A 23,034-nucleotide genomic window follows, 5' to 3' on the forward strand; every position below is an offset into this window, starting at 1 on the left:
GGATATATGCATCCGAAGAAGTGGGTTGTAGCCCACGAAAGCTTATGCTCTAATAAATTTGTTAGTCTCTAAGGTGCCACAAGTACTCCTGTTATTTTTGCATGCTACAAATGTTTTTATTAAAAACAAGTAATTAGAAATAAATAATAGTACATTTATAGTAATAAATAAGCAATCTTTGCACATACTAATAATGAATTTTCTATTATAAAACTGATGTGCATTCCACCATATTTTTTCTTTTTGTGCGTGCATCTGATATAAAAAGATAAAGTTGCTAATTGAATTTGATATTAATTTGTAGTTTTTATGCGTGCTCAAACTAGCTACACAGAGGATTTTCGCCTGTGTCCTTTTGAATTAATAATTATATTGGGAACATAGTCTTCTGTTCTCTTTATTAATTTTGGATACAATAAAGGAACCTAAATATTGCACACACAAAAAAGTATTATGATAAATAGAAAGATTAACACATTAAGTCATTTTTCCTGGTTGGTCATGGGAACAGCTGTTTAATATGAAAAAGATAAGGATGCTTATGCCATAGAAAGTTTGATAATACTAGTTAGTTAAAATTAAAAGTACATTTTTTATCAACCAAGACCATATTTTTGCTAGCAGCGTGAAAATGCTTTGAATGGTTTCTCAAATACTAGGGAAGCAGAACTCCTCAATGCTATTCTCCTTTCTGTTTTCCAATTCATATTGGTCAAGCTGGTGATACTCAAATGACACACGATTAATATGCTTGCCACTGGACACCATTCGTAGTACAGTATTGTCACAGCCAATCTTCATTTGAGCTAATCAATGAAAAGATAGGGTTTTACATTATGTTAGGAATTACATACTAAATACAAATGCCTCACTTTTATAGTATAACATGCCTAAATATATAGTTGAAAGTATCCATTCTTATATAGTAACTTTCTCACTATGATGAACCAGCTGACTGTAGAATGATGACACTACTGAATGAATACAAGTTAAATATTAACAAAATTAAAAAATACAAGTTTGTATTTTTATATTAATTTTTAAATGGTTTGACCATTTCACCAAATGTTCTATTTACTAATACTAATTCCATACGTTATTTCCACCTGTTCCCTTTCTATGTCTATACCCTGAAATGTATATGAATGTTAAATGCCATTGATAATAATATTTAAAGGAAACCATTCCCGACCATGGAGGTGTCATTAATAAACCATTTATGAAATATTTCCTATTGAAAGAATGACAGTTTTTAGGTGGCAACACCAAGAAGATTCCTCCTAATGTAAAAAGTGTGTTTAAATTCTAGTACAGCATGCCCAAATGGGGAACACTCACATTAATCAGGTTTTCTTAAGACAACACTCCATAGGAGAATTCAGGATGAGAGTACAATGTGCACTGTAACACAATTAATGGGGGAGTATCAAAACAGATGTCTACTTTAATCCTGCCTCTTTTCATTACAACAAAGTAAAAGGGCAGGGGCACGCATTGGGGGAAGATTAATTTATCTTTAATAAGAGGAATTATGGATCAATCAGCCTAAATTCAATACCTAGAAAGAAGCTGGAACAAATTATTAATCAATTTGTAAACACCTAAAGAATAATAGGGTTATAAGGAATAGCCCAAGAACAAATCATGTCAAACTAACCTAATTTCCTTCTTTGACAGAGTTATTGGCCTAGTGGATAGGAAGAAAGCAATAGACGTGATATATCTTGATTTTAGTAAGGGTTTTGACACAGTCCCATATGACATTCTCATAAGCAAACTAGGGAAATGTGGTCTAGATGAAATTACTATAAAATGGGTACACAATTGGTTGAAAAATCATACTCAAAGTGTAGTTATCAAAGATTTGCTATCAAACTGTGAGAAGGTGTCCAATTGTGTCCTGCAGAAGTCAGTCCTGGGTCTGGTACTATTCAATATTTTCATTAATGATTTGGATAACTGAGTGGAAAGTATGCTTATAAAATTTCTGAACGACAGCAAGCTGTGTGGGGTTGCAAGCACTTTGGAGGACAAGATTGGAATTCAAAATGACTTGGTAACTTGGAGAATTGGTCTGAAATCAACAAGATGAAATTCAATAAAGACTAATGCAAAGCATGGCACTTGAGAAGGAAAAGTCAAATGCACAAATACTACTGGGAAATAACTGGCTAGGCAGTAGTACTGTAGAAAAAGAACTGGAGATTATAGTGAATCACAAATTGAATATGAGTCAACAATGAGATGCCATTGTGAAAAAGACTGATGTATTAACAGGAGTATCATTTTTTTTTTTTAAATAATGGAGATATCCCATCTCCTAGAACTGGAAGGGACCTTGAAAGGTCATTGAGTCCAGCCCCCTGCCTTCACTAGCAGGACCAAGTACTGATTTTGCCCCAGATCCTCAAGTGGCCCCCTCAAGGGCTGAACTCACAACCCTGGGTTTAGCAGGCCAATGCTCAAACCACTGAGCTATCCCTCTGCCCCTTCTGTAAGACACAGAAGGTAACTGTCCCACTATACTCAGCACTGGTGAGGCCTCATCTGGAATATTGTGCCTGGTTTTAGGTGTCATACTTTAAAAAAGATTTTGGCAAATTGCAGAGTCCAGAGGAGAGCAATAAAAATAATAAAAGGTTTAGAAAACCTGACCTGTAGAGGAAAGGTTAAAAAAAAGGCCATGTTTAGTCTTGTGAAAAGGAGACTGAAAGGGGACCTGATAACAGTCTTCAAATATGTTAATGGCTGTTATAAAGAGGATGGTGATCAATTGTTCTCCATGTCCACTGAAGGTAGGACAAGACGTAATCAGCTTAATCTGCAGCAAGAGAGATTTGGGTTAGATATTAGGAAAAACTTTCGAACTAGAAGGGTAGCTATGCTCTGGAATAGGTTACCAAGGGAGGTTGTGAAATCCCCAGCACTGGAGGTTTTTAAGAACAGGTTAGACAAACACCTGACAAGGATGGTCTAGGTTTATTTAGTCCTGCCTCAGTGTGGGGTGGATGGACTATACAACCTCTTGAGGTTACTTCCAGCCCTACATTTCTATGGATAGCTGATTATTTACATGGTTATTCCACCCCATTGGTTAAGAGGCATCAAGAGATCTGTGTTTCCATGTTGCATTACCAATGAGTAATGATACGATTCTGTCATGGACATCACGGATTCCATGACTTTCTGGGACCTCCGTGACTTCTTCTGGGGCAGGGCTGCCGGAGCAGAGGCTGGGGTTGGGTCAGCCCCTACCACAGGAGCAGTGGCAGGTCTGGAGCAGCTGCAAGCCTCGGCAGTGCTCTGTCATCCCCCTCCCCCAGGTATTTTTAGTAAAAGTCAGGGACAGGTCGTGGGCTTCTGTGAATCTTTGTTTACTGCCCATGACCTGTTCCTGACTTTTACTAAAAATACCTATGTCAGAATCTGAAACTTACCAATGAGGGAATGTGACATTTTCCTTACTATTAACCTTCCCTCATATCAAAAGGCAGTGCAGACATATCCCTCGTGACTTCCTCAATGCGTCACCTTTGAAATATACACCCTTGTGCTATCCCTTTTTCAGAGCCCAAACGTGTCCCTTTTAGGATGAACCTGAGCTCTAAGATGTGACGATTGTTCCTAAAGCTTCATAGCAGCACATTATGCTGAAACTAATCCATCCTGATTCAAGTCAGTTCCATAGGATTTATGTTGTTGCTCATCTCTTTCCCCATTCTCTCACCTGTCCTCATTTCTTCCATTGTCACACCTTTTCTACACTTGCTCCCACTCTTTCTCCATTTCCTTTTCCCCTGTGTCCTATTGTACCTTCTGCCTCTCTCTTTTTTCTTCCTCTGCTTCTCTCCCCTTCACTTTTTTCCCAGTCCCTAGTCTTCATCCTGTTAAGTCCTCTGTGCACTCAGAGTCCCCACTGAAGTCAGTGGAACTTCTCAGTATGGCGGTCCCACAGTACTGAGCTCTGTCTTTCTCATTGCTTCTCCAATTATTCTGCTGTATCTCTCCATATACCTGTGTTTTCCAAATATGCATTAGGGGTGGCATCAGGCCCCAAACCTTGTCAGAGCTGATTGAGCCTGTTATTAAACCCTGCTTTGTGATGAGCTGCCCGAGGAGGAGTTTGGCATTAACCTTTGTAGACCATTTCAAGAACTCAAAGTGGCCTTTTGTATTTGGAGGGAGCCTGAACCCACTGGCCTCCCAACCCTTCAGATTCATCCTGACAATATAGTATTGTATGATTTCCCTTTCTCTCATTAACTGGAGCACTATTTCACACTATTCAAAAGCTGCCTTGGAAACAATATTACCTCATAGGAGCACTCAGCGTAGGCTCAGTAACATTTTTTGTTTTTTTTTTTTTTGGTCTGAGACTTTAATTCTGTTTGCTATGGTATAGAGCAGTTTTTCTCAAATGGTGGGTTGTGACCTCAAAGATGGATCATGAAAGGCAATTGGGGGTAGGAGGAGATGTCACGAGCTGCTGAATTACATTCTAAAGCAAAGAAAATCTCACTGCCCCGTACACCCTTACTCGTCATGATCAAGAGTTTTCTGTCAACCTCTCGAATCACATATCCACAAAAGTACATTATATAGGCTTATTATTATCCCACATACATTTTTACTCTTTCTTTTATAGTAAATATAAGGAGACTGCAAAAACTTTTTACTTTGAATAACAGGTCATCAGCCTGAAAAGCTTGAGTTATGCTGATTTAGAGCTTCTCTAACGTCCCACATGTTAGAGGAAATTATGTAAGCAGTACATTTTTTCCTTTCCAAAGGAAGAGAAGGCTCTTGGAACTAGAGCTGGGTGAAATTTTTAGGACAAAACTTTTTCATCAAAAAATGTAGATTCAGGTCGACCGAAACATTTAGCTAGTTTATACTGAATTTACCGAACAAAATCTGAAAAAATCAAAATGTTTTGTTTTGATGTTTTTAATGTAACATTTTAAGTATTCAATTTCAAAATGACTTTTTGTTTTGTATTTTAAATGAAAAGTATAAAAAAGGTTAAAAAAGGTATTTAAAAACACCCTCAAATATTAAACATTTCATTTTGGGTTGGACAAAACATTTTGTTTGACCTGAAATGTATATTTTTTAAACTACTTTGGTTTTCCAAAATATTTTAAACATTTTGCTTTTGAGTCACCTTGAAATTATAATATATATTTGATTTTTCGGTTCAGTCACCAGACCAAAAAATTGCTTAATCACATCGCACTACTTGGGACTTTGAGTAACATACGAAGTACTCCCCCTCCACTCAGAACTTGCCTGCCCTGTTTTGACCTTATCATGGTTGCTAGGAACATCCTTGTGTTGCAGTCCTTATTGACTATCTGTAATAAGATGAGTTGTTGTTTTTAAATTGAAGCTTAACCCTGCTGTGATTTCTAGTCTGTCCTTAGGTTCTCCATCTGAGGGCTGTGATACAGGAAACCTAAACACACTGGCTGCACTCTTAACAGCTTTGATTCTCAGGTTCTGCTCCATATGAAATACCCAAGCCTACCAGGAAATCAGATTTCTGCTGTACTCTATTGCTAATTAATTATTTCCTCATGCACAAATTTAAACAAAAGAAGATCTCACCAGAACCATGAAAAGATTGGCACAGATCAGCTAGAGGGAACATCTTGGAGGGGTCTAATCCAGTTCCACCCAACAGCTCCACAAAATCTCCCACTCCTGCACAGCCTGTTGATGGTTTCTATAAAGACAGAGACAGAAGATACATTTTGAATATACTTAATAAATTAAACAGTCATTTAGATATCACTGAAGTCAATGGGAGTTGTGGGCACTCCTGTAAAAATCAGGTCACTTTTGGCCTGTTTAATGATCTAATTTGAAGTTAGCAAATTTAATTTCCTTAAGAGACCATACAAGTAACCTGTAGATGGATTTTGCCAATAGGAGTACCCAATTACGGTTTTGGATCACATTGGTTCTAGCAAACAAAATCATCCTATCAAAAGCAGTAAGATACTATAGCTGTGGCGCTGAAATATATTACCTTTGCAAAGTTTAGTCAATTAATTTTTGCTGCTAATATAATCCTAACTATAAATTCCACATAGACACACAGAGCTGTGCAAATAACTGACTTTTTGGTTCACTGGCAATTATGAAAAATAAAAAAATTAAAAATGTTTCAAGTAGACCCTGAAAACAATTTTTTGTTTTCAAACTGAAAAGTCAAAAAAATTGTTTGGGTTCAAATGAAATGTTCAAAAAAATGTTTCATTTCAATGTTGAGAGAGAGTGCGCGCCCCACTCTGTTTCAGCATCCCATTACATTTCTAGGTAGTTGTCAGCGTGACAACTAACCAGGCTATGTTGTTCACTAAGTTCACTTACAATGTAAGTACACTTACACTCAGGAGAGCACAACATTCCCCCTCCATTTTTCCCAAGTAGGGAGCATTGTGAAAGGAAGAGAAACCCCATTTTAGCAGACCTAAAATCCACTGGGGCAGGGTGAAAGAGGATTTTGGAGCCAACACAAGAGTCCTCTCCCTGCAATCCTGGGGAAGCCCCTCAGTACATTTTGGCTTCCATGGACTGAGGGAGCTGGGGAGAATCTCTTTCTGCAGCTTCATTGTCTTGGAAAACTGCGAAGATTTTCTTCTGTGATTTAATGCTGACTGCCAGCGTTACCTTATACCGACTCCCATTCTACTACTTCAACCCATGGTAAGAGCTGTGCTCAGTTAGTTGCCACTATTACTTTTCCTGTTACAATCCCACGTCTGCTGTTAATGATTAAGTCACACTCATTTTGCACACTACGCTATGCCAAATTGGTGCAAATTACATTTCTAGGCAACTTCTGCCACCATTTATGTGATTGCAGGCCCAGAGACTTCAGTGAGACAAATGGGACTCCTGGTGGGACAAAAGAGGTGTGCATCTGTTGGCAGGATCGGATCCACAGGCATTTTCAGCTAGTTTATAATGGGCAAACTCTGTTTTTTCACTTAGGAGACCTACATTTATTGCGGGTTTTTTGCCCTGTCAATAACCTAAGAACTGTATTTGGGGGAACACTCTCTCTCCTTGGTCAGAGACAACCATGTAAATCCATGCAAGGAGGGACAGTAAGGCAAGGTGATACATGGGTACTGGTTTGAGCTGGATCCTCAGAGATTTAAGATATGCAGTTTATCTACTGAGTCACCCAGGCTCCCATAAATGTTCTCTTTTTTAAATTAAACTATCTCTGTGCCACAAACAAAACAGCAATGGTATAATCAATATATGATGAGTTTTGATGAAACAGCAATGGTATAATCAATATATGATGAGAATTTATGAAGTGGTTAAAAATTATACTTCAGACTCCACAGACTGAACATTGCTGTTATCTGCATGAAATTCAATACCTTAGCTTTAATCATTTGCTGTTCTTTCCCATACATTGTTTACAGCCAAATCTTGGCCCTATGGTGCTTGACATCATGAAGCTGGACAGAACCCAGGCCCCTTGCCTCAGGCTGACTCCATAGGTATGGAACACTATTGAAAACCTGTGGGCAAAGGAGCCCCTCAATGGCCATCACATAGCATCTATGTGTCTGACAAAACCCAGCCCAGGTGGCTGTCAGACCCCATCTCCATATGTCTTAAGAGTATGTCTAGCTGCAATTAGTCACCCATGGCTGGCCTGTGCCAGCTGGCTCAGGCTCACGGGGCTCAGGCTAAAGGGCTGTTTAATTGCAGTGTAGACACTTGGGCTCAGGCAGGAGCCCAGGCTCTAAGACCCTGCAAAGTGGGAGGGTCCCACAGCCCAAGCCCAAATATCTACACAACAATTAAACAGCCCTGCAGCCTGAGCCCGAGTCAGCTGGCACAGGCCAGCCACAGGTGTCTAATTGCAGTGGAGACATATCCTGAGGCTATGACATCACCCTTACAAGCCCATTACTGTGGCACTAGGGAGCTCCAGAGAAGCAAAGAGTCCCTCCAATTTCATGGAGAGGCAAGCAGGTTCCTCCACAGCTCTGTGATGGAAGAGCATAAAGAGGTTGCACAACTTGAAGATTATCAGCTGGTAGTTCTGCAAGGGAGCCAAGACAGGAGACGCACCTCCTGGGACAAAGAAATCTGCCCCACTCCTCCCCCCAATCTGCATGTTATGGGAGGAAAAGGTTCTTTGCAGCTGTGGGTGTTCCTCCTGTTCTTGGAACCCTTTAGAACTAACAGCTGTTCATCGTTAGATTGTGTGTGTGTAATCCTCTTAAGCTCCTCCATGGCTGAGCTGTGGAAGAACCTGCTTGCCTCTCCATGGATTTGGAGGGTCTCTTTGCTTGCTCTGGGCCTCCGTCCTGCTGTGTTAATGGGCTTAAATTATAAATGGGTCTTCTTGGGATGACCTGTTGTGGTCCAAATGGGTTCTATGATCTTCAGAGGAAGCCAGTCAGCAGAGTTTCCCCGGCTCAACTCAAGGTACTAATTTTATACCATTTCCATAGATTTCAAACCACCCCAGGTCCAATTCTGCAAGTTAACAAGTTCCCCTCCCCTCCTACTGAAATAAGAAGGGGCAGTGGGTTCTCAGCACCTCATGGGACTGGGTCCATTGTAAACAGATTCCTGCTTTTAATGTCTGTCATTCTAAACACACCCATAACCACACAATATGTGTTACCCTTTTGCCTGTTTAGGACCATCACTACTTGTGTCAATGTAGACTGCATGCTCTTTTGAGCAGAAGCCCTTGGTTTCTTATGAGATGCCTAGCACATATAAGGGCACTCAACGTATTAATAATAGTAAATATACAAATGATACTCTGTATAACCTCTTCCCGCTGAAGACAGTAACTTACTATGACACAAACAAACAACTCACCTTGAAATGGAGGCTATTTAAATGTCCCAGTATAAGGTCAGATATTTTTATCACCACTGGATAGATTATGGAAAAACTGCAGTTTCTGTGCTGATGAGGAATTACCATGGTAAACGTTCCAGTAGGGGTCTGAGAGATGACATTGCAAGCTTTAGCACAGGAAAAAGATACAGCATAATTATTTGGACAGTAGTCACAATCTGCATACAGCAAAGATGTAGACATCCAACTGTGTTCTAGACACTTTTGATGTAATTGCAGCTCACAGGCCAAACTCACAGGGCCAGATTCTGCCCCCTAGGACCTCTGCTGACTTCAGCAGAGTTATTCTGATTTACAGCTGGTGTAATCATGAACAGAATCTGGCCTGCATGCTGTGTCATTACACTCCCAACATAGGCCAGTCTGCCCTCTTCACTGTGTCCCATTTTCTCAAATAATGGATGCTATCAAAGAACAATTCATTTTATTATAAATAGAATGCTGAAAAGAGAATCCCTCAGCATTTCCTTTGGCTAGTACATGGCATTGTTCTCTAGCAATTGCCAGCATATCACTCAGAACGTAATATCACATGCCAAAGAACTTGAAAAAACTCCTTTTAGTTGAGTATTTTAGACTACATCTACACTGTAGCTGGGGGTGTAATTAGAAGGTTTTGTAGATTATCTATGCTACCTTTAATCTAGCTAGTCTGCTAAAAATAGCAGTGAAGATGTGAAGGCTTGTGGTTTAGGGCTTGTCTACACTTACAGTGCTGTAGTGCATAGTGAAGACACTACCTATGTCGACAGAAGAGCTTCTCCCATTGGCGTAGGTACTCCGTCTCCCGGAGAGGTTGTAGCTATGTCTATGAGAGACACCCTCCTGTCAATATAGACCTGCCCACATCAGGAGTTAGATCAGTATAACTATGTCGCTCAGGCGTGTGGATTTTCCACACCCCTGCGTGATGTAATTATACCAACATAAGTTTGTAGCATAGACCAGGGCTTGTGGGATATACAAGCCTGCCTGCCCTCCCCAGGTACATCCTTGCATTGCTAGCCCTCATTGAAGCCTGCACCACCACATCCTCACTGCTATTTTTAGCAAACTGGCTAGATTAAAGGTAGTGCGGGTACATGTACACAAGCTGCAAATCATTCACCTGACTGCAGTGTAGATGTAGCCTTAGACCTGATCCTGCAACTGACTCTGCCTGGGTTGACTCTTGTATCTTCATGGAGTCCAATTGACTTCAGTGGGGCTCTGCATAGGAGCAGGGGTTTCTTAGGGATTAAGACCTAGCTCTTTGGTCAGTACTGAATAATAAGCTAAATATTACAAGAAGTCCCCTAGCTATTATCTTACATTATATAACTACTAAAACATTCATTGATAGCCATGTTCTGCCCCAACTTACTCACACTGAAATGGATCCCATTGAAACCAGAGAGGATGAATATTGGTTTTATTTTAAAATCTTCATTAAATTGATAGATTCAGCGACAGCTTACCTTGTGGCTCAGTGGCGCAGAGCAGCAATTGTTTTTGGCACATTTGCTCCTGCCATATTTAAGATCCTATATTTTCATTCCAAGGAATCTTTCACCTTTAAAGAGGATTTATTCTAATGTATGGCTCAGACATTGCCCCTAGATCCACACAGAACCCGCTGTGTGCAGCTCACCTCCCACCCTGCTCAATCCTGCAGGGGACCCACGCTGTGGTTCAGGGTCCACCCTGCGGAGCAGGAGACGGGATGGGCTGAAGAGAGAAGTGAGTGGAACCGGGGAATACAGGTCTCCCCCTATCCTGGCCCTGGGTGTTGTATTGTCATTTCCTCAGAGCAGTCACAGGCAGGGGCAGGCTCCGGAGGAGCCATGCTGCAGAGAAGCGGCACCAGCCCCCACAGCCTTTCATATGGGGAGGGAAGAGATTAAACCCTCTTTCCATGGGGGATCCTCACAGAGAATTCTTTCCTCTGAGTTTCCTCCCATGCACAGGATGGTTTGGGCCTATAATAAAAAGTAGGGCATATTCAGTGTGGGTAAGGGTGGCCGAATTGCACTCTAAGTTAGTATGTTTATCAAATGACTAGTAACTGGACTGGGTCGAATAGTACTTGTCAAATAAATTGTTTGCTGAATTTTGTGCTGTGTTTTGAGTAAATATTTTTCATTTGGTCAGTTTATAGACCTGTGCAAATCATTTGAAAACACAGCCATCGAATAATTTGGCAAAATTCACCACATATTTCAAATAACATATTTGAATATTTTTTCTCATTGCCTACCCAGCTCTAGTTATTTGCCAAATTTATGATCCTTAAAGTAATACCAATTACTCTTATTGGATATATTAACATTATAGATTGAACAAATCTTCTTTGAAATAAAAATTCCTTGGCTCTTACATATAGCAAGCATTCTTAAAAAATCTCTCATATTTCACTGGCTTTCTCTCTCAATGTGAGACACAAGCTTAGCCTACATTGGTAATTTCTGAACCAGGTCCTCAGCTGGTATAAATTGTCATAGCTCCATTGAGCGACGTCACTTTACAGCAGCTAGGAATCTGGTCCTCTATGTCTATCGATTTACTGAAGACTTCAAAACGATTTCAGAGAGAGTGGTTTTAAGTTTATCAGCTTCTTTTCAACTGTACTGGTTCATAATAATTGGTTCTTTTTGGTTCCTAATCCAAATGTAGTCCATCTGACAATCCAAGTGGCAATATGAAAATCAGACTTACGGAAGAGGTTGGCATTTTTCTTTATTGTAAATGTAAATCCATTTCCAGGTTCATGAATCCTGAAGAAGATCATTGCCACATTCTGGGATGACCTGATGCTCCTTCGGATGTTGCCGCTTTCACAAAAATCTATATATCTTTCCGAAGTAGGGAGAGGATGGTCCAAAGAACTAGGAAACTTCTCACCTTTGAGTATCCAGCCATCAAACACCTACAGGGGTTCAGTGATTCAAAGAACAGCTCAGGTTTGTTACCATTTTGTCAGCAGTCTCCAGACGTGTCAAAGATTACAGAGTGTAAAAGATGTAAGAAAGGCTCCACTTTAGAGTTTTCCTCTAAAGGTGGAGTTTGAAGGTGAGATTTTCAAAAGCACATAAGGGAATTAGTAACACAGGACCCATTTATTTTTAATGAGCTCCTAACTCCCCTAGATGGTTTTGAATAACCAACCCTGAAACATTCAACTTCACACTGATCTTTCCCACAATGATGCCACTTCAATAAGGAATACAAACTTGCATTTTACAAATCCTTGGCAGAATTCAACCCCTCCCCCGCATGTTTAAACATTAAAGGGATTAAAAACCAATCCTTCCTGACATTTTTACAGAGGGTCTTGTGTTTTTCAGACTCCTCTGCCTTTGAAGGCAGTGCTTATGGACTCGATATATCTCATAATGCTTTGTGCTCCTGGAAATAATATCAGATCTCATGGGAGATCAATGTTAAAAGATGCTGAAAGATAACATTATATTTTGCATGGTGGCAACTGACAGAATAATGCATCTTCACAGTCAACATCCATTCTCTGAAGCTTCCTGCCTGGCTTTGCTGCCCTGCCTGACGCTGCTCCCCACCCTCTGTGCATCCTCTCTCTCTGCTTCCAGAGCCCTGCTACCACATCTTTCTCTCTGGTTCTGTAGCTATGCCCTTACCAATCCCTCACCCTTGCTGAATCCATCTCACCTTCCCCCTCGTCCCAAACAGCCTTCCAATTACCTGTGAAGGTTTGACAGCCAGAGTTTCAGTCCAACAAGCCTGGAAAGTTTGAGTGAGATTCTGAGGAACTGAGTATGTGCTGTGTTGTGGGTGGTTGTGTGTTGGAGGTGAAAGGTTGTTCATGGAAGTAGGAGTCTGTGAATGCATTTGAGCATACTATACTTCTGGGAGAAAGATCTGTGAATGGAATCTGGTTGGGATTCTGATGCTGTTTTACCTGGTGATCACCTTGGTTTTTGTTGGCTTTCCTCCCAGCACAACCACTTGTGCAGCCTTATCAGCAATTTAACAACCTTTCTTGTATGGGTAGGTATTGGTCCCACATCAAAGGCACAGAAATGCAGCTGTATTCTAGGTCAGAGAGTGACTAAGTATTTTAAGATCATATAGAGTTTTATCCTGCAAACTCTACTTGGGAGTAGATGACTGCTTCCATGAATAAAGGTTTTCAGAATGATGCCCTTAGATGGTAAGGTACTATTTATACTTCAGGGACATGTACCATGTGTTCATATTATTTACATTTATATTATGGTAGCCACAGAGGAGTCAGCCAGATCAGGTCTCATTGTGCTAGGCACTGCACAGACACTAAGAAGTAGACATTCCCTGACCCAAAGAGTTTACAATCTAAACAGATAACACAGAACAGGTGGGTGAGTGAAACAAGTGGATGGCGGGATGGGCTAACAAAAATAATATGCTAGCTGTATGAGCGGTCCTTGGCCAATGAGTAGCAATAATCCCAATTTGCCACCTGCCTCGCTCTTATTCTCATTCTCATGTTGTGTCTTGCTCAGTGCTCGTCATATCTTATGTACCTAAAAATAATGCTTATATTAGCTATCATCTTCTTGGTAATTGCTACAGGTAGATCTTGCATTATAATCCTAACCCAGAAATGCCAAACAGCCTCAACTAGTAGTGGATCTGTTGTTTTTTTGACACCAGGTGTTTAGTCCAAAACCACCAATGAAATTAGAATGATCTGTGTTTCTATATTCTCTGTGGTTAAAAGAAAGTAACTGCTGAAGTTTCAGTCAATGCATAGAAGATAAATGTATGTATTTTATGTTTAGGCTATATTTTCCCCAGGGGTAATGTTGGTTGTATTTAATGAAGAGAAGATGGAGTGAGAATCCCATGGTTTAAAACTATCATTTTTTATTATTATTATTACTGTTTCGTTATTACTAAGCCAAGCTTTTGACTGACCTCCTCTAGCACCAGCGTCAAACATATGTCACCATCTCAACCTCCAACTATTAATTACTTTGCCTCTGCCTTTTTCCACTTGAAATGTTTTAATGCTCATTTTTAATTGGATAGAAGACATTCCTGAGCCCTGGCACTTCAGCTTGAAAAATCAGCATGATAAATCTTCAGTGAAGAATTCCTGCCAGTATTACTGCTTGTGCTAGGTCAGACCTTTTCCTTTCTGTGCCTTTCCTTTTAATGAGGGAGACGCGGTAGGTGAGGTAATATCTTTTATTGGACGAAGGGTACAAATTTTGGAGCTTCATAGAGCTCTTCTTCAGGTTTGGGGAAGGTACCCAGAGTGTCCCAACTTGTATTTAGCTTAGGCATGCTGTTAGCTCTTCTTCAGGTCTGGGGAAGGTCCTGTGAAACTCCAGAGCTTGTACCTTTCACCAACAGAAGTTGGTCCAATAAAAAAATATTACCTCATCCACTTTGTCTTTTTCTCATCCTGGAACCAACTGGGCTACAACATTTCCATCTCATCTCACTCTGAGGCTTGTGCTGACCATGAAAGAACATGACAGTAACCATGGCATCAAATTTGCCCTTACAGTGTTCTGAGAAACTTTGTGAGCATACTGTTTGTCAGAGCCAGAACAAATGAAGTACCTGCACTGCAATTAGCTTAACTGAGCAACTACCCTTTGAGTGCTGATTGACTTGTCTTCTCATTGCTTTTACTCAGCAAGCCATTACATGCTTCAGTGGCTTTCATGTAGAGCTCTTAGATGCTAAGGGCCAGATCCTGCAAGCGTGTAGTGAGGAATCCTTATGCTTATGGGGAAAGGCTTTCTTACCCAAGGATCAGGCCCCAGATTATAGAGCAGCAACTCCTTATCAAGTGGCTACATGGGGGTGTTAGAATATAAGCAGGTAAGGCTGTTTGTAAGAATTGTGAAACTCAGAGCGTAGGTTGCAGGAAAATCCACGAAGGCCCCTAGTGCCGTTCTGTCTGAATTTTTCTGACCCCAGAAAAGGTCTGGTGTCAAATGCCATGACTCCCCAGGAGGTCCCCAGTATCGCTTCTCCCCTCCCCTAGTATCACTCACTGGCAATTTGTTAGTCTCTAAGGTGCCACAAGTACTCCTGTTCTTTTTGCGGATACAGACTAACATGGCTACTACTCTGAAACCTGTCACTGGCAATGTGACACCTGTGGAAATCCCAAGGTGGGAGAGACTACAAAAGAGTAATACAGCAGGGATCTGTATTTCCACGGGGAAGTCAAAAGTCCAAGGCATGGCTTGGTTCATTCCACACCTCCTCCTTATTTCCTCTCCTCATCCCCAGACCCCTGCCGGGAAGGATGGCATCTGCACGTGTATAGCCCTCTCCCATGTTGAGATTAGGGGGGCACCATGAGGTCACGACACTGGTACTTTGAAGCCTCCCCTGGTCTCATTAACTGAATTAAGTACTGGGTGAAAGTTTCTCCCTGGTGTAAGGCCATTGAAGTCAGAGTTTTCCAGTGACGTTTTCTTCGTTCTGGAATATAATTGACCATGAGTCATGAAGTTCATTCTGTTTAAAGAGAAAGCCCTGAAAAGCTCCATTGGAGCCATTTAAAAGAAAGAATGGACCAAGCCCCTCATCAGTAAACTAAAGCTAAATAAATGCCTGTGCAGTGGAAATCCTCTGAGAGCTACAGTAATATCAACAGCATTCGCGTGATTCATCGTGTTACAAAAGCAACAACAAAGCAACACTAATGAAATGAGGCTAAGAGAGCAACTGGGCTTCTCTTTTAAACCTATCACATGAAAACGGGGAGGACGAAATAGCCGGGGGTCCTCTGTGAAAGTTCTGAAACGTTTGCACTGCAGTTTAACAAGGAACTCCGCCTGCATCATGATCAGATCTTACAGGGGGAGAGATTTACGGGATTTAGGAGCACAAGTACCAATGACAGTTACTTTTTAAACCCCTAAAATATACATCACACGCACACACATTTCCCCTCCATCCCCCCACACCCATAAATGCAATGTCCGGTGCCTGGCTAGTATACGGAGGACACGAGTATCACCAGGAGCTGCCAGCCTCCTACCTTCAGGAAATCTCCCCCTTGGCAGTCAATATGGACGAAGTCGTAGTCTATTGTGATGAGCTCCTCGGGGTCTCCTATGAAAAAAGCGGCACAGTGCAGCTGGGGCTGCTCGGCGGTGAAGGTGAACTGCCCCTCCACGCTCAGCATGTCGATGCATCCTGGAGAGACAGACTGCGTCTGAGCACCGCTCCCCGCAGGGAGACCCGCGCCCAGGTCCCTCTGACCGTGCTGCAGAGAGACACCCCCGGACGCCCCCCCCCCGGGGAGAACTGAGCTGGGGGGAGTCGGAGGCTGCTCGGGCTTAGACCTCCGTGCCAGGGGTCCAGGCTGCCCATCCCATCTCCCACTCCCTTCAGCCAGGAGCGTCCTGAGCCCAGCTCACACGTGTCTGAGTTCTCACCCCGGATCCCCCACGCCCTGGCCAAGAAACGCACCCCCCCCCCCCCCCCCCCCCCCCCCCGGCTCCCCAGTCCAGAGCCCCCGCTCTGAGCTCTCACCGCGGCTCCCCCTTAGCCGAGAATCAAGAAACTCACTGAGCGCCCGATGGTAGAGCTGCCTGCCTGACAATTCCCGCTTCAGGTCTGCGCTGAGGAGCAGAAAGGGCTCGTCCTCGCCAGCACCCCTCGCCTGGGGAAAGAAACACTTGGGCAAGAAGAGCCTGGGCCAAGGTGAAATGGGCTGATGGCAGCAGCCCCCCCCCCTCGGCCTGTACCCCCCTGAAACAGGTGTCAGAGAATGGCCTCCCGCCCTCCTCCTGAGATGGGCCAGCACAGGAAGTCTGAAACTTCCTGCCTGTCGCGGTCTAAGGCAACCAGGTCCAGAGGGGACCAGAGCTGGAGAGCGAGAGCGAGCAATCCAGATGCACGGTGAGTCTCTCAATCCCTTAGCCAAAATGCCAGCAGGCTGCGGAAAGGCGCACTAGCTGGGGAAATGGGGGAGAGGAACTGCTGCCCTTAATGTTACCTCTAGTCTGCTCCTAAGGATTTGGAAGGGAGTGGGAGGGGTAGAGGAGACAGACAGAATGCCCTAAACCTGGAACTGCAAGTTGGAAGAAGGCAGGAGAAGGTGTGATGAGATGTGATAGGTGTCAGTTGCATTGCTCACCTCTAGGTATCTGGTTTCCCCCTTGAGGGCTGCCAAGAAGATCAGGATGCAGTGGCACTGAAGTCTGAAAGCAGAAGCCATGCTGGCACTTCCTCTCTGGTCCCTGCTTCTCTCTCACTGTCTAAGTTTTCTTTCTTGTCTGTGCTGATAGGCAGCAGCCTGTGGGGTTCCTTTGACAGACCCTTTTTATAGAGCTGTTGGGAGGGGAGGCACTTGGTCCCTGTACTGCTAGGAATTCAGTTACCATGGGTTACCCTATCTCAGTGACAAAGTACGTGGGTATGACGAGGGTCCAAATCACAGCCACACATTTCCAAGCCAGTCTAACTCTTCTCATTGGCAGCTGTCTTTTCTACTTACCTGTCTGGCATAGTTAAACAGCTACAGGGAGAAGCGCAGTGTCCCTCTGCACCTACTAAACGCGGGACTGATAGTTAGAATTAGCCCAACTATCCAAAGGCAAAGCAGGAAACAAAGAGCCTCCCCACATCCCTCTCCCCTTACATGGAATTTCGCAGCACATCCCGGAAAGGCAGCAGCAGCATCCCACACTGAACCAGAACCTGTTCCTACGCTATGTTAACTGGACCCTCTGAATGCATGGGTGTCTGCAATGCTATCGGTGCCTACAAGGGCTCTTACCAATTGTTTGCTAGACTATGAGATGCTTTGCATAGTGTTATATGAACATTAATTAATTATCCCTCACAATGCCCTTGTGGAGGAGGTAGGTAAATGGGGTCTCCTCTCCTAGAGATGTAAAAGCAGGTGCATACTGTGTAGAACAAGGTCTCCCCCATCCGCAGCCAGAGTAGCAGGGTGGAAGGTCCAGCCAGGGACCTCTGCTTTCCCTCCCCTGCCAGTCTTGGTTGGGGGCAGCTCCTATGGGCAACAGGTTCCATATGACTTCCCCCAGTCACAAGGGCTCCAGGGAGGTAAAAGCAGGGCAGGGGGGAGGGCAGAGCAAGTCCCAGGAAGCAGCAGGTTTCCCCCAGCAGCTCACTCATTAAGAGTTGTCCATTTGAAGGGATTTATGTCATCAGAGACAATAGTTTGGAATCTTTTACTAATCATTGGAATTCTGTCAAATGAATTTCTTTATTAAGATTAAGATTAAAATTCCTATTTTAGAGTTTACTTTCATGTAACTTATTTCCTCTTATCCTCTGTATTTAAACCTATGGTTTTGTGTTGCATCAAAAATCTTCATAAAGAAATATAAACCGAGAAATTGCCTCCCCATATTTTGGCCTCTCCAAAAATGTCTTGTTTCTAAGTGTGTAAAACATCTCATGCATTCAATTCACATACGACTTTTAAACATTGACATTGTTTTGTTTCAAAGTTATTAAAACTGGTCTTGTGAATGGAGTAGTTAATTGGTGGCTGACCCAGCAATGAAATAGTAAATTTGTCTTCAATTAATCTGCTCTGAAATGTTTAAATATTGTGGCTCTATGCTGAGATTTGCAAAGGCACCTAAGAGAGTAAAACACCAAATCCCTATGAAAATCACAGCTCTAAGCCCCTGGTCATGCTATCATAGAGAAGGAGGATAGAGAAGGACTTGAGTAGTTGCAAGAGTCCCTGGGAACATTACATCAGAATCAGGAGAGACTGGAGCTGGAGAGGTACCCCACCGATGGACCTGCTCTTACTCCTGTAGGAGAATCTAGCATCATTCAGCTTGTATTGTCATATGTTCACTTTTTAAACTGAATAAAACAAATGTAAAACATATACAGGCCAAGATCACAGTGTAAGAGACAACTAATTTATGAGGGCAAATCTAGAACAAATCAAAGCTATAGCTAAAATGTCACCATCTAAGAGTGGAGATTCAGTTCTGATTCAGCCCCAGCAGCAGCCTAGAACCAAGACCTGTTCCTCCTGTGCTGAATCCCTCTGGAAACACAGCACAGAATCTAGTCCATGGTTTTGATTGGTGCTAATCCAGTTAAAATGAGGGACGCCTCTATGTTGCCTGATGGCTTTCAGGCCCTGAGCCCTGGAATACCTGAAGAGACAGAGAATGTTTGGTGAGCCTATGAGAGTTTCACGCATTATTTCCAGGTTTTTGATCATTTCAAACTTGTGACAAGCCACTGATAGAATTAATAAGCAGTAACAACATAACCAGGTGGCCTTTAAATCTCAAAAATTGCTCTCCCATTTGAGATTTAAACCTTTTGTAGAATATGCACCAGAGATGTCCCCAGTGGTGACTGATACCTTATTGAGGAGCCCAGTTGATCATGCAGATTCACTAGAGACTCGGGATCACATGGAAGAACAACAAGGTGCAATTGTGAGTGAAATGGCTTCCTTTGAGATTTACAGCACTTTTCGTCTGGCCACAAGCAGCTTTACTTGTGGTGGTTCACTGCTTCCAGTCCTGGCTAGAAACTGGTGTTGGCAAGGAACATAGCCGAATCTTTTGGAACCTCAAACAAAGGTTTGGATCAAGCTCAGTCCTAAATGTGAGCAAGAGGTTCATTGGTGTTATTGTAACTAAACCAGTTGCCCACTATGAATACAATTATTTTATTTGTACTTCAAAACAGTTATGAAGAGATCCAGTTAGATGGAAACACACTGGGGCAATTATTTCAACACCGAGTAAATCATTGTCCCCCTGCAATATTAAAAAAAAAACTACTCTAGATATTCATTTAAGGGGATCTTGAGCTTTAAAATCAAAATCCAAAGACTATGGTCTAAATTCTCTTCTTATTTACATCACTTCAAATCCCTAAAAGTTGCACAGCTGTGAGGCCAGAATATGATCATATAAGTCACACAAATCTTGTATTTATATTATCTTTTACTCAGAACCCTTTCTATGGCTGATAGATCAGAAGACCTGGTACGGCATTCAGTTACTATGGAAAAATATAAGATTTACACTATTGTAAAATCAGATTTCAGTATGAACAGTAGGAATAATTTGTATGTGTCCTTGTTAGACTTGGACTCACCTATAAGTCTCCTACCATAACAAGTTGAGAACTATAAGCAACTTCATGCTCCAGAATGCAATAATATTTCATTGTTACTTCATGCCAATACACTTTCATTAATGAACTGCCTTGTGCAACATATAGAATGAATCCCTATCTTGCTAATACTGTAGTTTTAATACTTCCTACCCAGAGCAGTGTCTGTATTTCTCACTGCAATATTCTTGTTCAAGACTCTTTATAAAATCCTAACTTTTTATTGCAGAGCTACCTGTTCAGGAAGTGTGATTTTGACAATCAAACACAAACAGAAAGAAATTAGAGGTTTTCACAGTATCCAAAATTATTTTAAAATATTTTGTAAAGAAAAGCACCCGAAATGCCATGCATACCCTCTGGCAAACCAATGGGGTATTATTTCTTTCTTTCATTATTTGACTCATGATAACACTTATGAGGCTATGTCTTTTGTTAACATCCAATTATACAACCTAATAAAACACATTTCCAGTCTGACCCTACTTCAGGCTAAATAATTTTTTCTCATGTTATTTGGGCCTATCCTACACCCTAGCAAGCTACACAGCTGTAATTCACTACCCATGTAGCTCCACCAGTAGCATAAATGATGGAAGTTGTTATGCAGATAGTGTACACTCAGATTCTGTCTACATGATAGTTTCCACCAGTGAAGCTGCACCACTGGTGAATTACAGCTAAGAAGTTTGGTAGCACAGATTCAGCCTCAGTCATGTCAAATAAGAATCTAGGGTTATTAGAGCTTGGTTGTGTTTTTTTTTTCTTTTCTTGAGATTAAACTGAGAGCTTGGGAGAATCCTCTTGGCATGTACTATAAATTCTCAGTAGCTTGCTCAGAGCTTGTAGGCATCTGTGATAGTGTGAAAGCCTAAGACTGACTCACCACTCTGGGCACTTGGTAAGTGTCCCCACATGGGCTAAATTTGGGAGATAATTGGCCAAGGATTGAATGATTAACCAATTTGGCTCAGCTCCTCAGCTGAGGAGAACTAAAAGAGACATAGGAAGAGGAAGAGAGGTAAACTGGAAGGAAAGGCTAGAGAAGCCCAGGATTTCAGGGAGATGAACTCTCTCCACCTGTGTCTAGGGAGCATGTTATGTCAGACTGTAAATAAAGCACTGGGTGTTGAACTTGCCATGAGTTCTGTGTGAGGACTGTTTACAGTAAGGAATCCAGAGTGAGGGGAATCTGCCCTGTGACAGCATCTCATAAACTTTTACCTCAGATAGGGGTTCTCGATGATAGTAAATAAGAGGTGGGAAAATACAGTTGAATAGTATAACTGCTGAAATGAAATTCTTTTGCCATACCCTTTTAGAATACAAGAGCTGCTTTGTGTTAGTATAATACCCTGGGTACGTGTGTATAATGGAGTCTCCCTCAAGATTAGAGCCCCAGTGAGGTGAGGAGCCTGCTACTCACAGCTAAAGGAGTTACTCAAGTTGTAGGCGCTTGCCTTGAAAGTTCTAGGTTTGCTCCTCAGTGACAGCCAGGGGGTCTATGTGTGTAATGGTCACATGTGATTACATGGCAAGACTGTCAAAATACTCTTCATGCTGGGAGTTGTTTGCAAACTGATATCTAAAACAGTGAAAGAGGAACCTGAGCTGGGGACATGATATAGGAGGCTGTCCCCAGTAGCATGGAGAGCAGGCTCTCTCTAATTCACTGGAACAAGAATTTTCCATAATCAGCAGGAGCCTAATTTGGAATTCCAGAAGCAGTACCAGACCTCGGCTTCTAGAAATACTGCCACATCATGCTCTCATTCCAGTGGAGGTTCAGGGTTTGATTCAGCCCTGGTTCCACAAGCATAGCTCATGGCTGTGGGGCCCCAGGATCAGAAAGTTTGCTTTGCAAGGGCAGTAATAGAGGCTGTTGTATTAATTTAGATGGAATATATGGGCCCAAAGCGTCAAAGGTGTTAACATGACTCTTTCACTGTCCAACATTAAATAGTGATAAACAAGACTCAGGGTTTGGTATCAAGAGACCTCAGCCTGCTTAAGTACCATGGCAAACACACCATTAAAAATATTTTTAACCCCTTATTAAGGATACAGAAAAGAATGAAAACAGGTTAAAGCATTTGAAATGTGAAGGGTTAAGTAAGGCTTTTATTTTAAGGTCATCCCTTCTTCCCTTTCCCTCTAGCTGGAGAGTTGTTAAAAGGGACCCTCCTCCCCCATTTGACAGTCTTTTAGATGGTATTAGACATGACAATAATGGTCCTTTTTGGAGAAAAGAGCTGGACCAAAGCTATTATTGTTAAAATCCAGTCCTGCTTCCACAAAACAAACACACGCAAGAGGAGAGAGAAAAGAAGAGCAAAGATAAAAAATGTAGCTTCCATCTTTGGTGCTGACTCTCACTTGCAACATCACTGCTGGAGAAACACAGGCACAGCACATGGCCTTATCAGCCACCCCAAGACCTGGCAAAGTGATACCAGCATGGGGTGGTTGAGGGCATTTCTTTCAGTTGCCTCTCTAGTCAATTTAATACTGTACAGGCTTAGAGCAGTGTTGCAAAATATTAAACAGAAGGTAAAAGGAGAAGGATAGGAAAGAGAAGAAACAAGGTGGGGAAGGAAAAGAACACACTGCAGGGAGGTGGGAGATGACAAAGTCTTACTGTGATGCTGACAGACCAGGTGCCAGCTCATGCCAAGACCCCAAAGCTTCACTGAACTGTGACAAATCCTTAACTGGAAACCAGTCTGGCTCATCTGTCTGTTAGTATTGTTAAAATAGATATTAAAGTTGTAAGAATGTGCTTAGTGTTTAGACTTTATGAAATGCTTGTAGGATGCTGCATGTGTTAATCCTACTCCTAATATCTATATCCCATGTTATAAGGTAATATTTGTGTTTGCTCTGTAACTATAAAAGTGTTAGCTATGAAACTGGACACTCCTACAGTCAAGTGTGAAATACTAGTTTACCACAAGAGGTGTCATCTCCTGCCCAACAAAAGAAGGCCCATAGACACCAGATGAACCATTGTGGAACATCACCAGA

The 23,034-nt window shown here is 42.1% G+C and overlaps 1 protein-coding gene across 1 annotated transcript; it reads right to left on the bottom strand.

Annotated features, from left to right (window-relative positions):
* Positions 1–648: 648 nt before the first annotated feature.
* On the bottom strand, positions 649–17,095 carry CRHBP (corticotropin releasing hormone binding protein). Its single transcript, XM_024194090.1, has 7 exons — positions 17,015–17,095; positions 16,444–16,537; positions 15,911–16,068; positions 11,605–11,815; positions 8,869–9,017; positions 5,608–5,725; positions 649–806 (listed from the first exon to the last, which is right to left on the bottom strand). Exons 1-7 carry the CDS (start codon positions 17,093–17,095, stop codon positions 649–651), a joined length of 969 nt encoding a protein of 322 aa, XP_024049858.1.
* Positions 17,096–23,034: the final 5,939 nt, after the last annotated feature.

Source organism: Terrapene carolina, unplaced genomic scaffold (genome assembly GCF_002925995.2).
Source record: "Terrapene carolina triunguis isolate 2854851 unplaced genomic scaffold, T_m_triunguis-2.0 Scaffold69, whole genome shotgun sequence".
In the NCBI taxonomy this organism is placed as follows: Eukaryota; Metazoa; Chordata; order Testudines; family Emydidae; genus Terrapene; species Terrapene triunguis.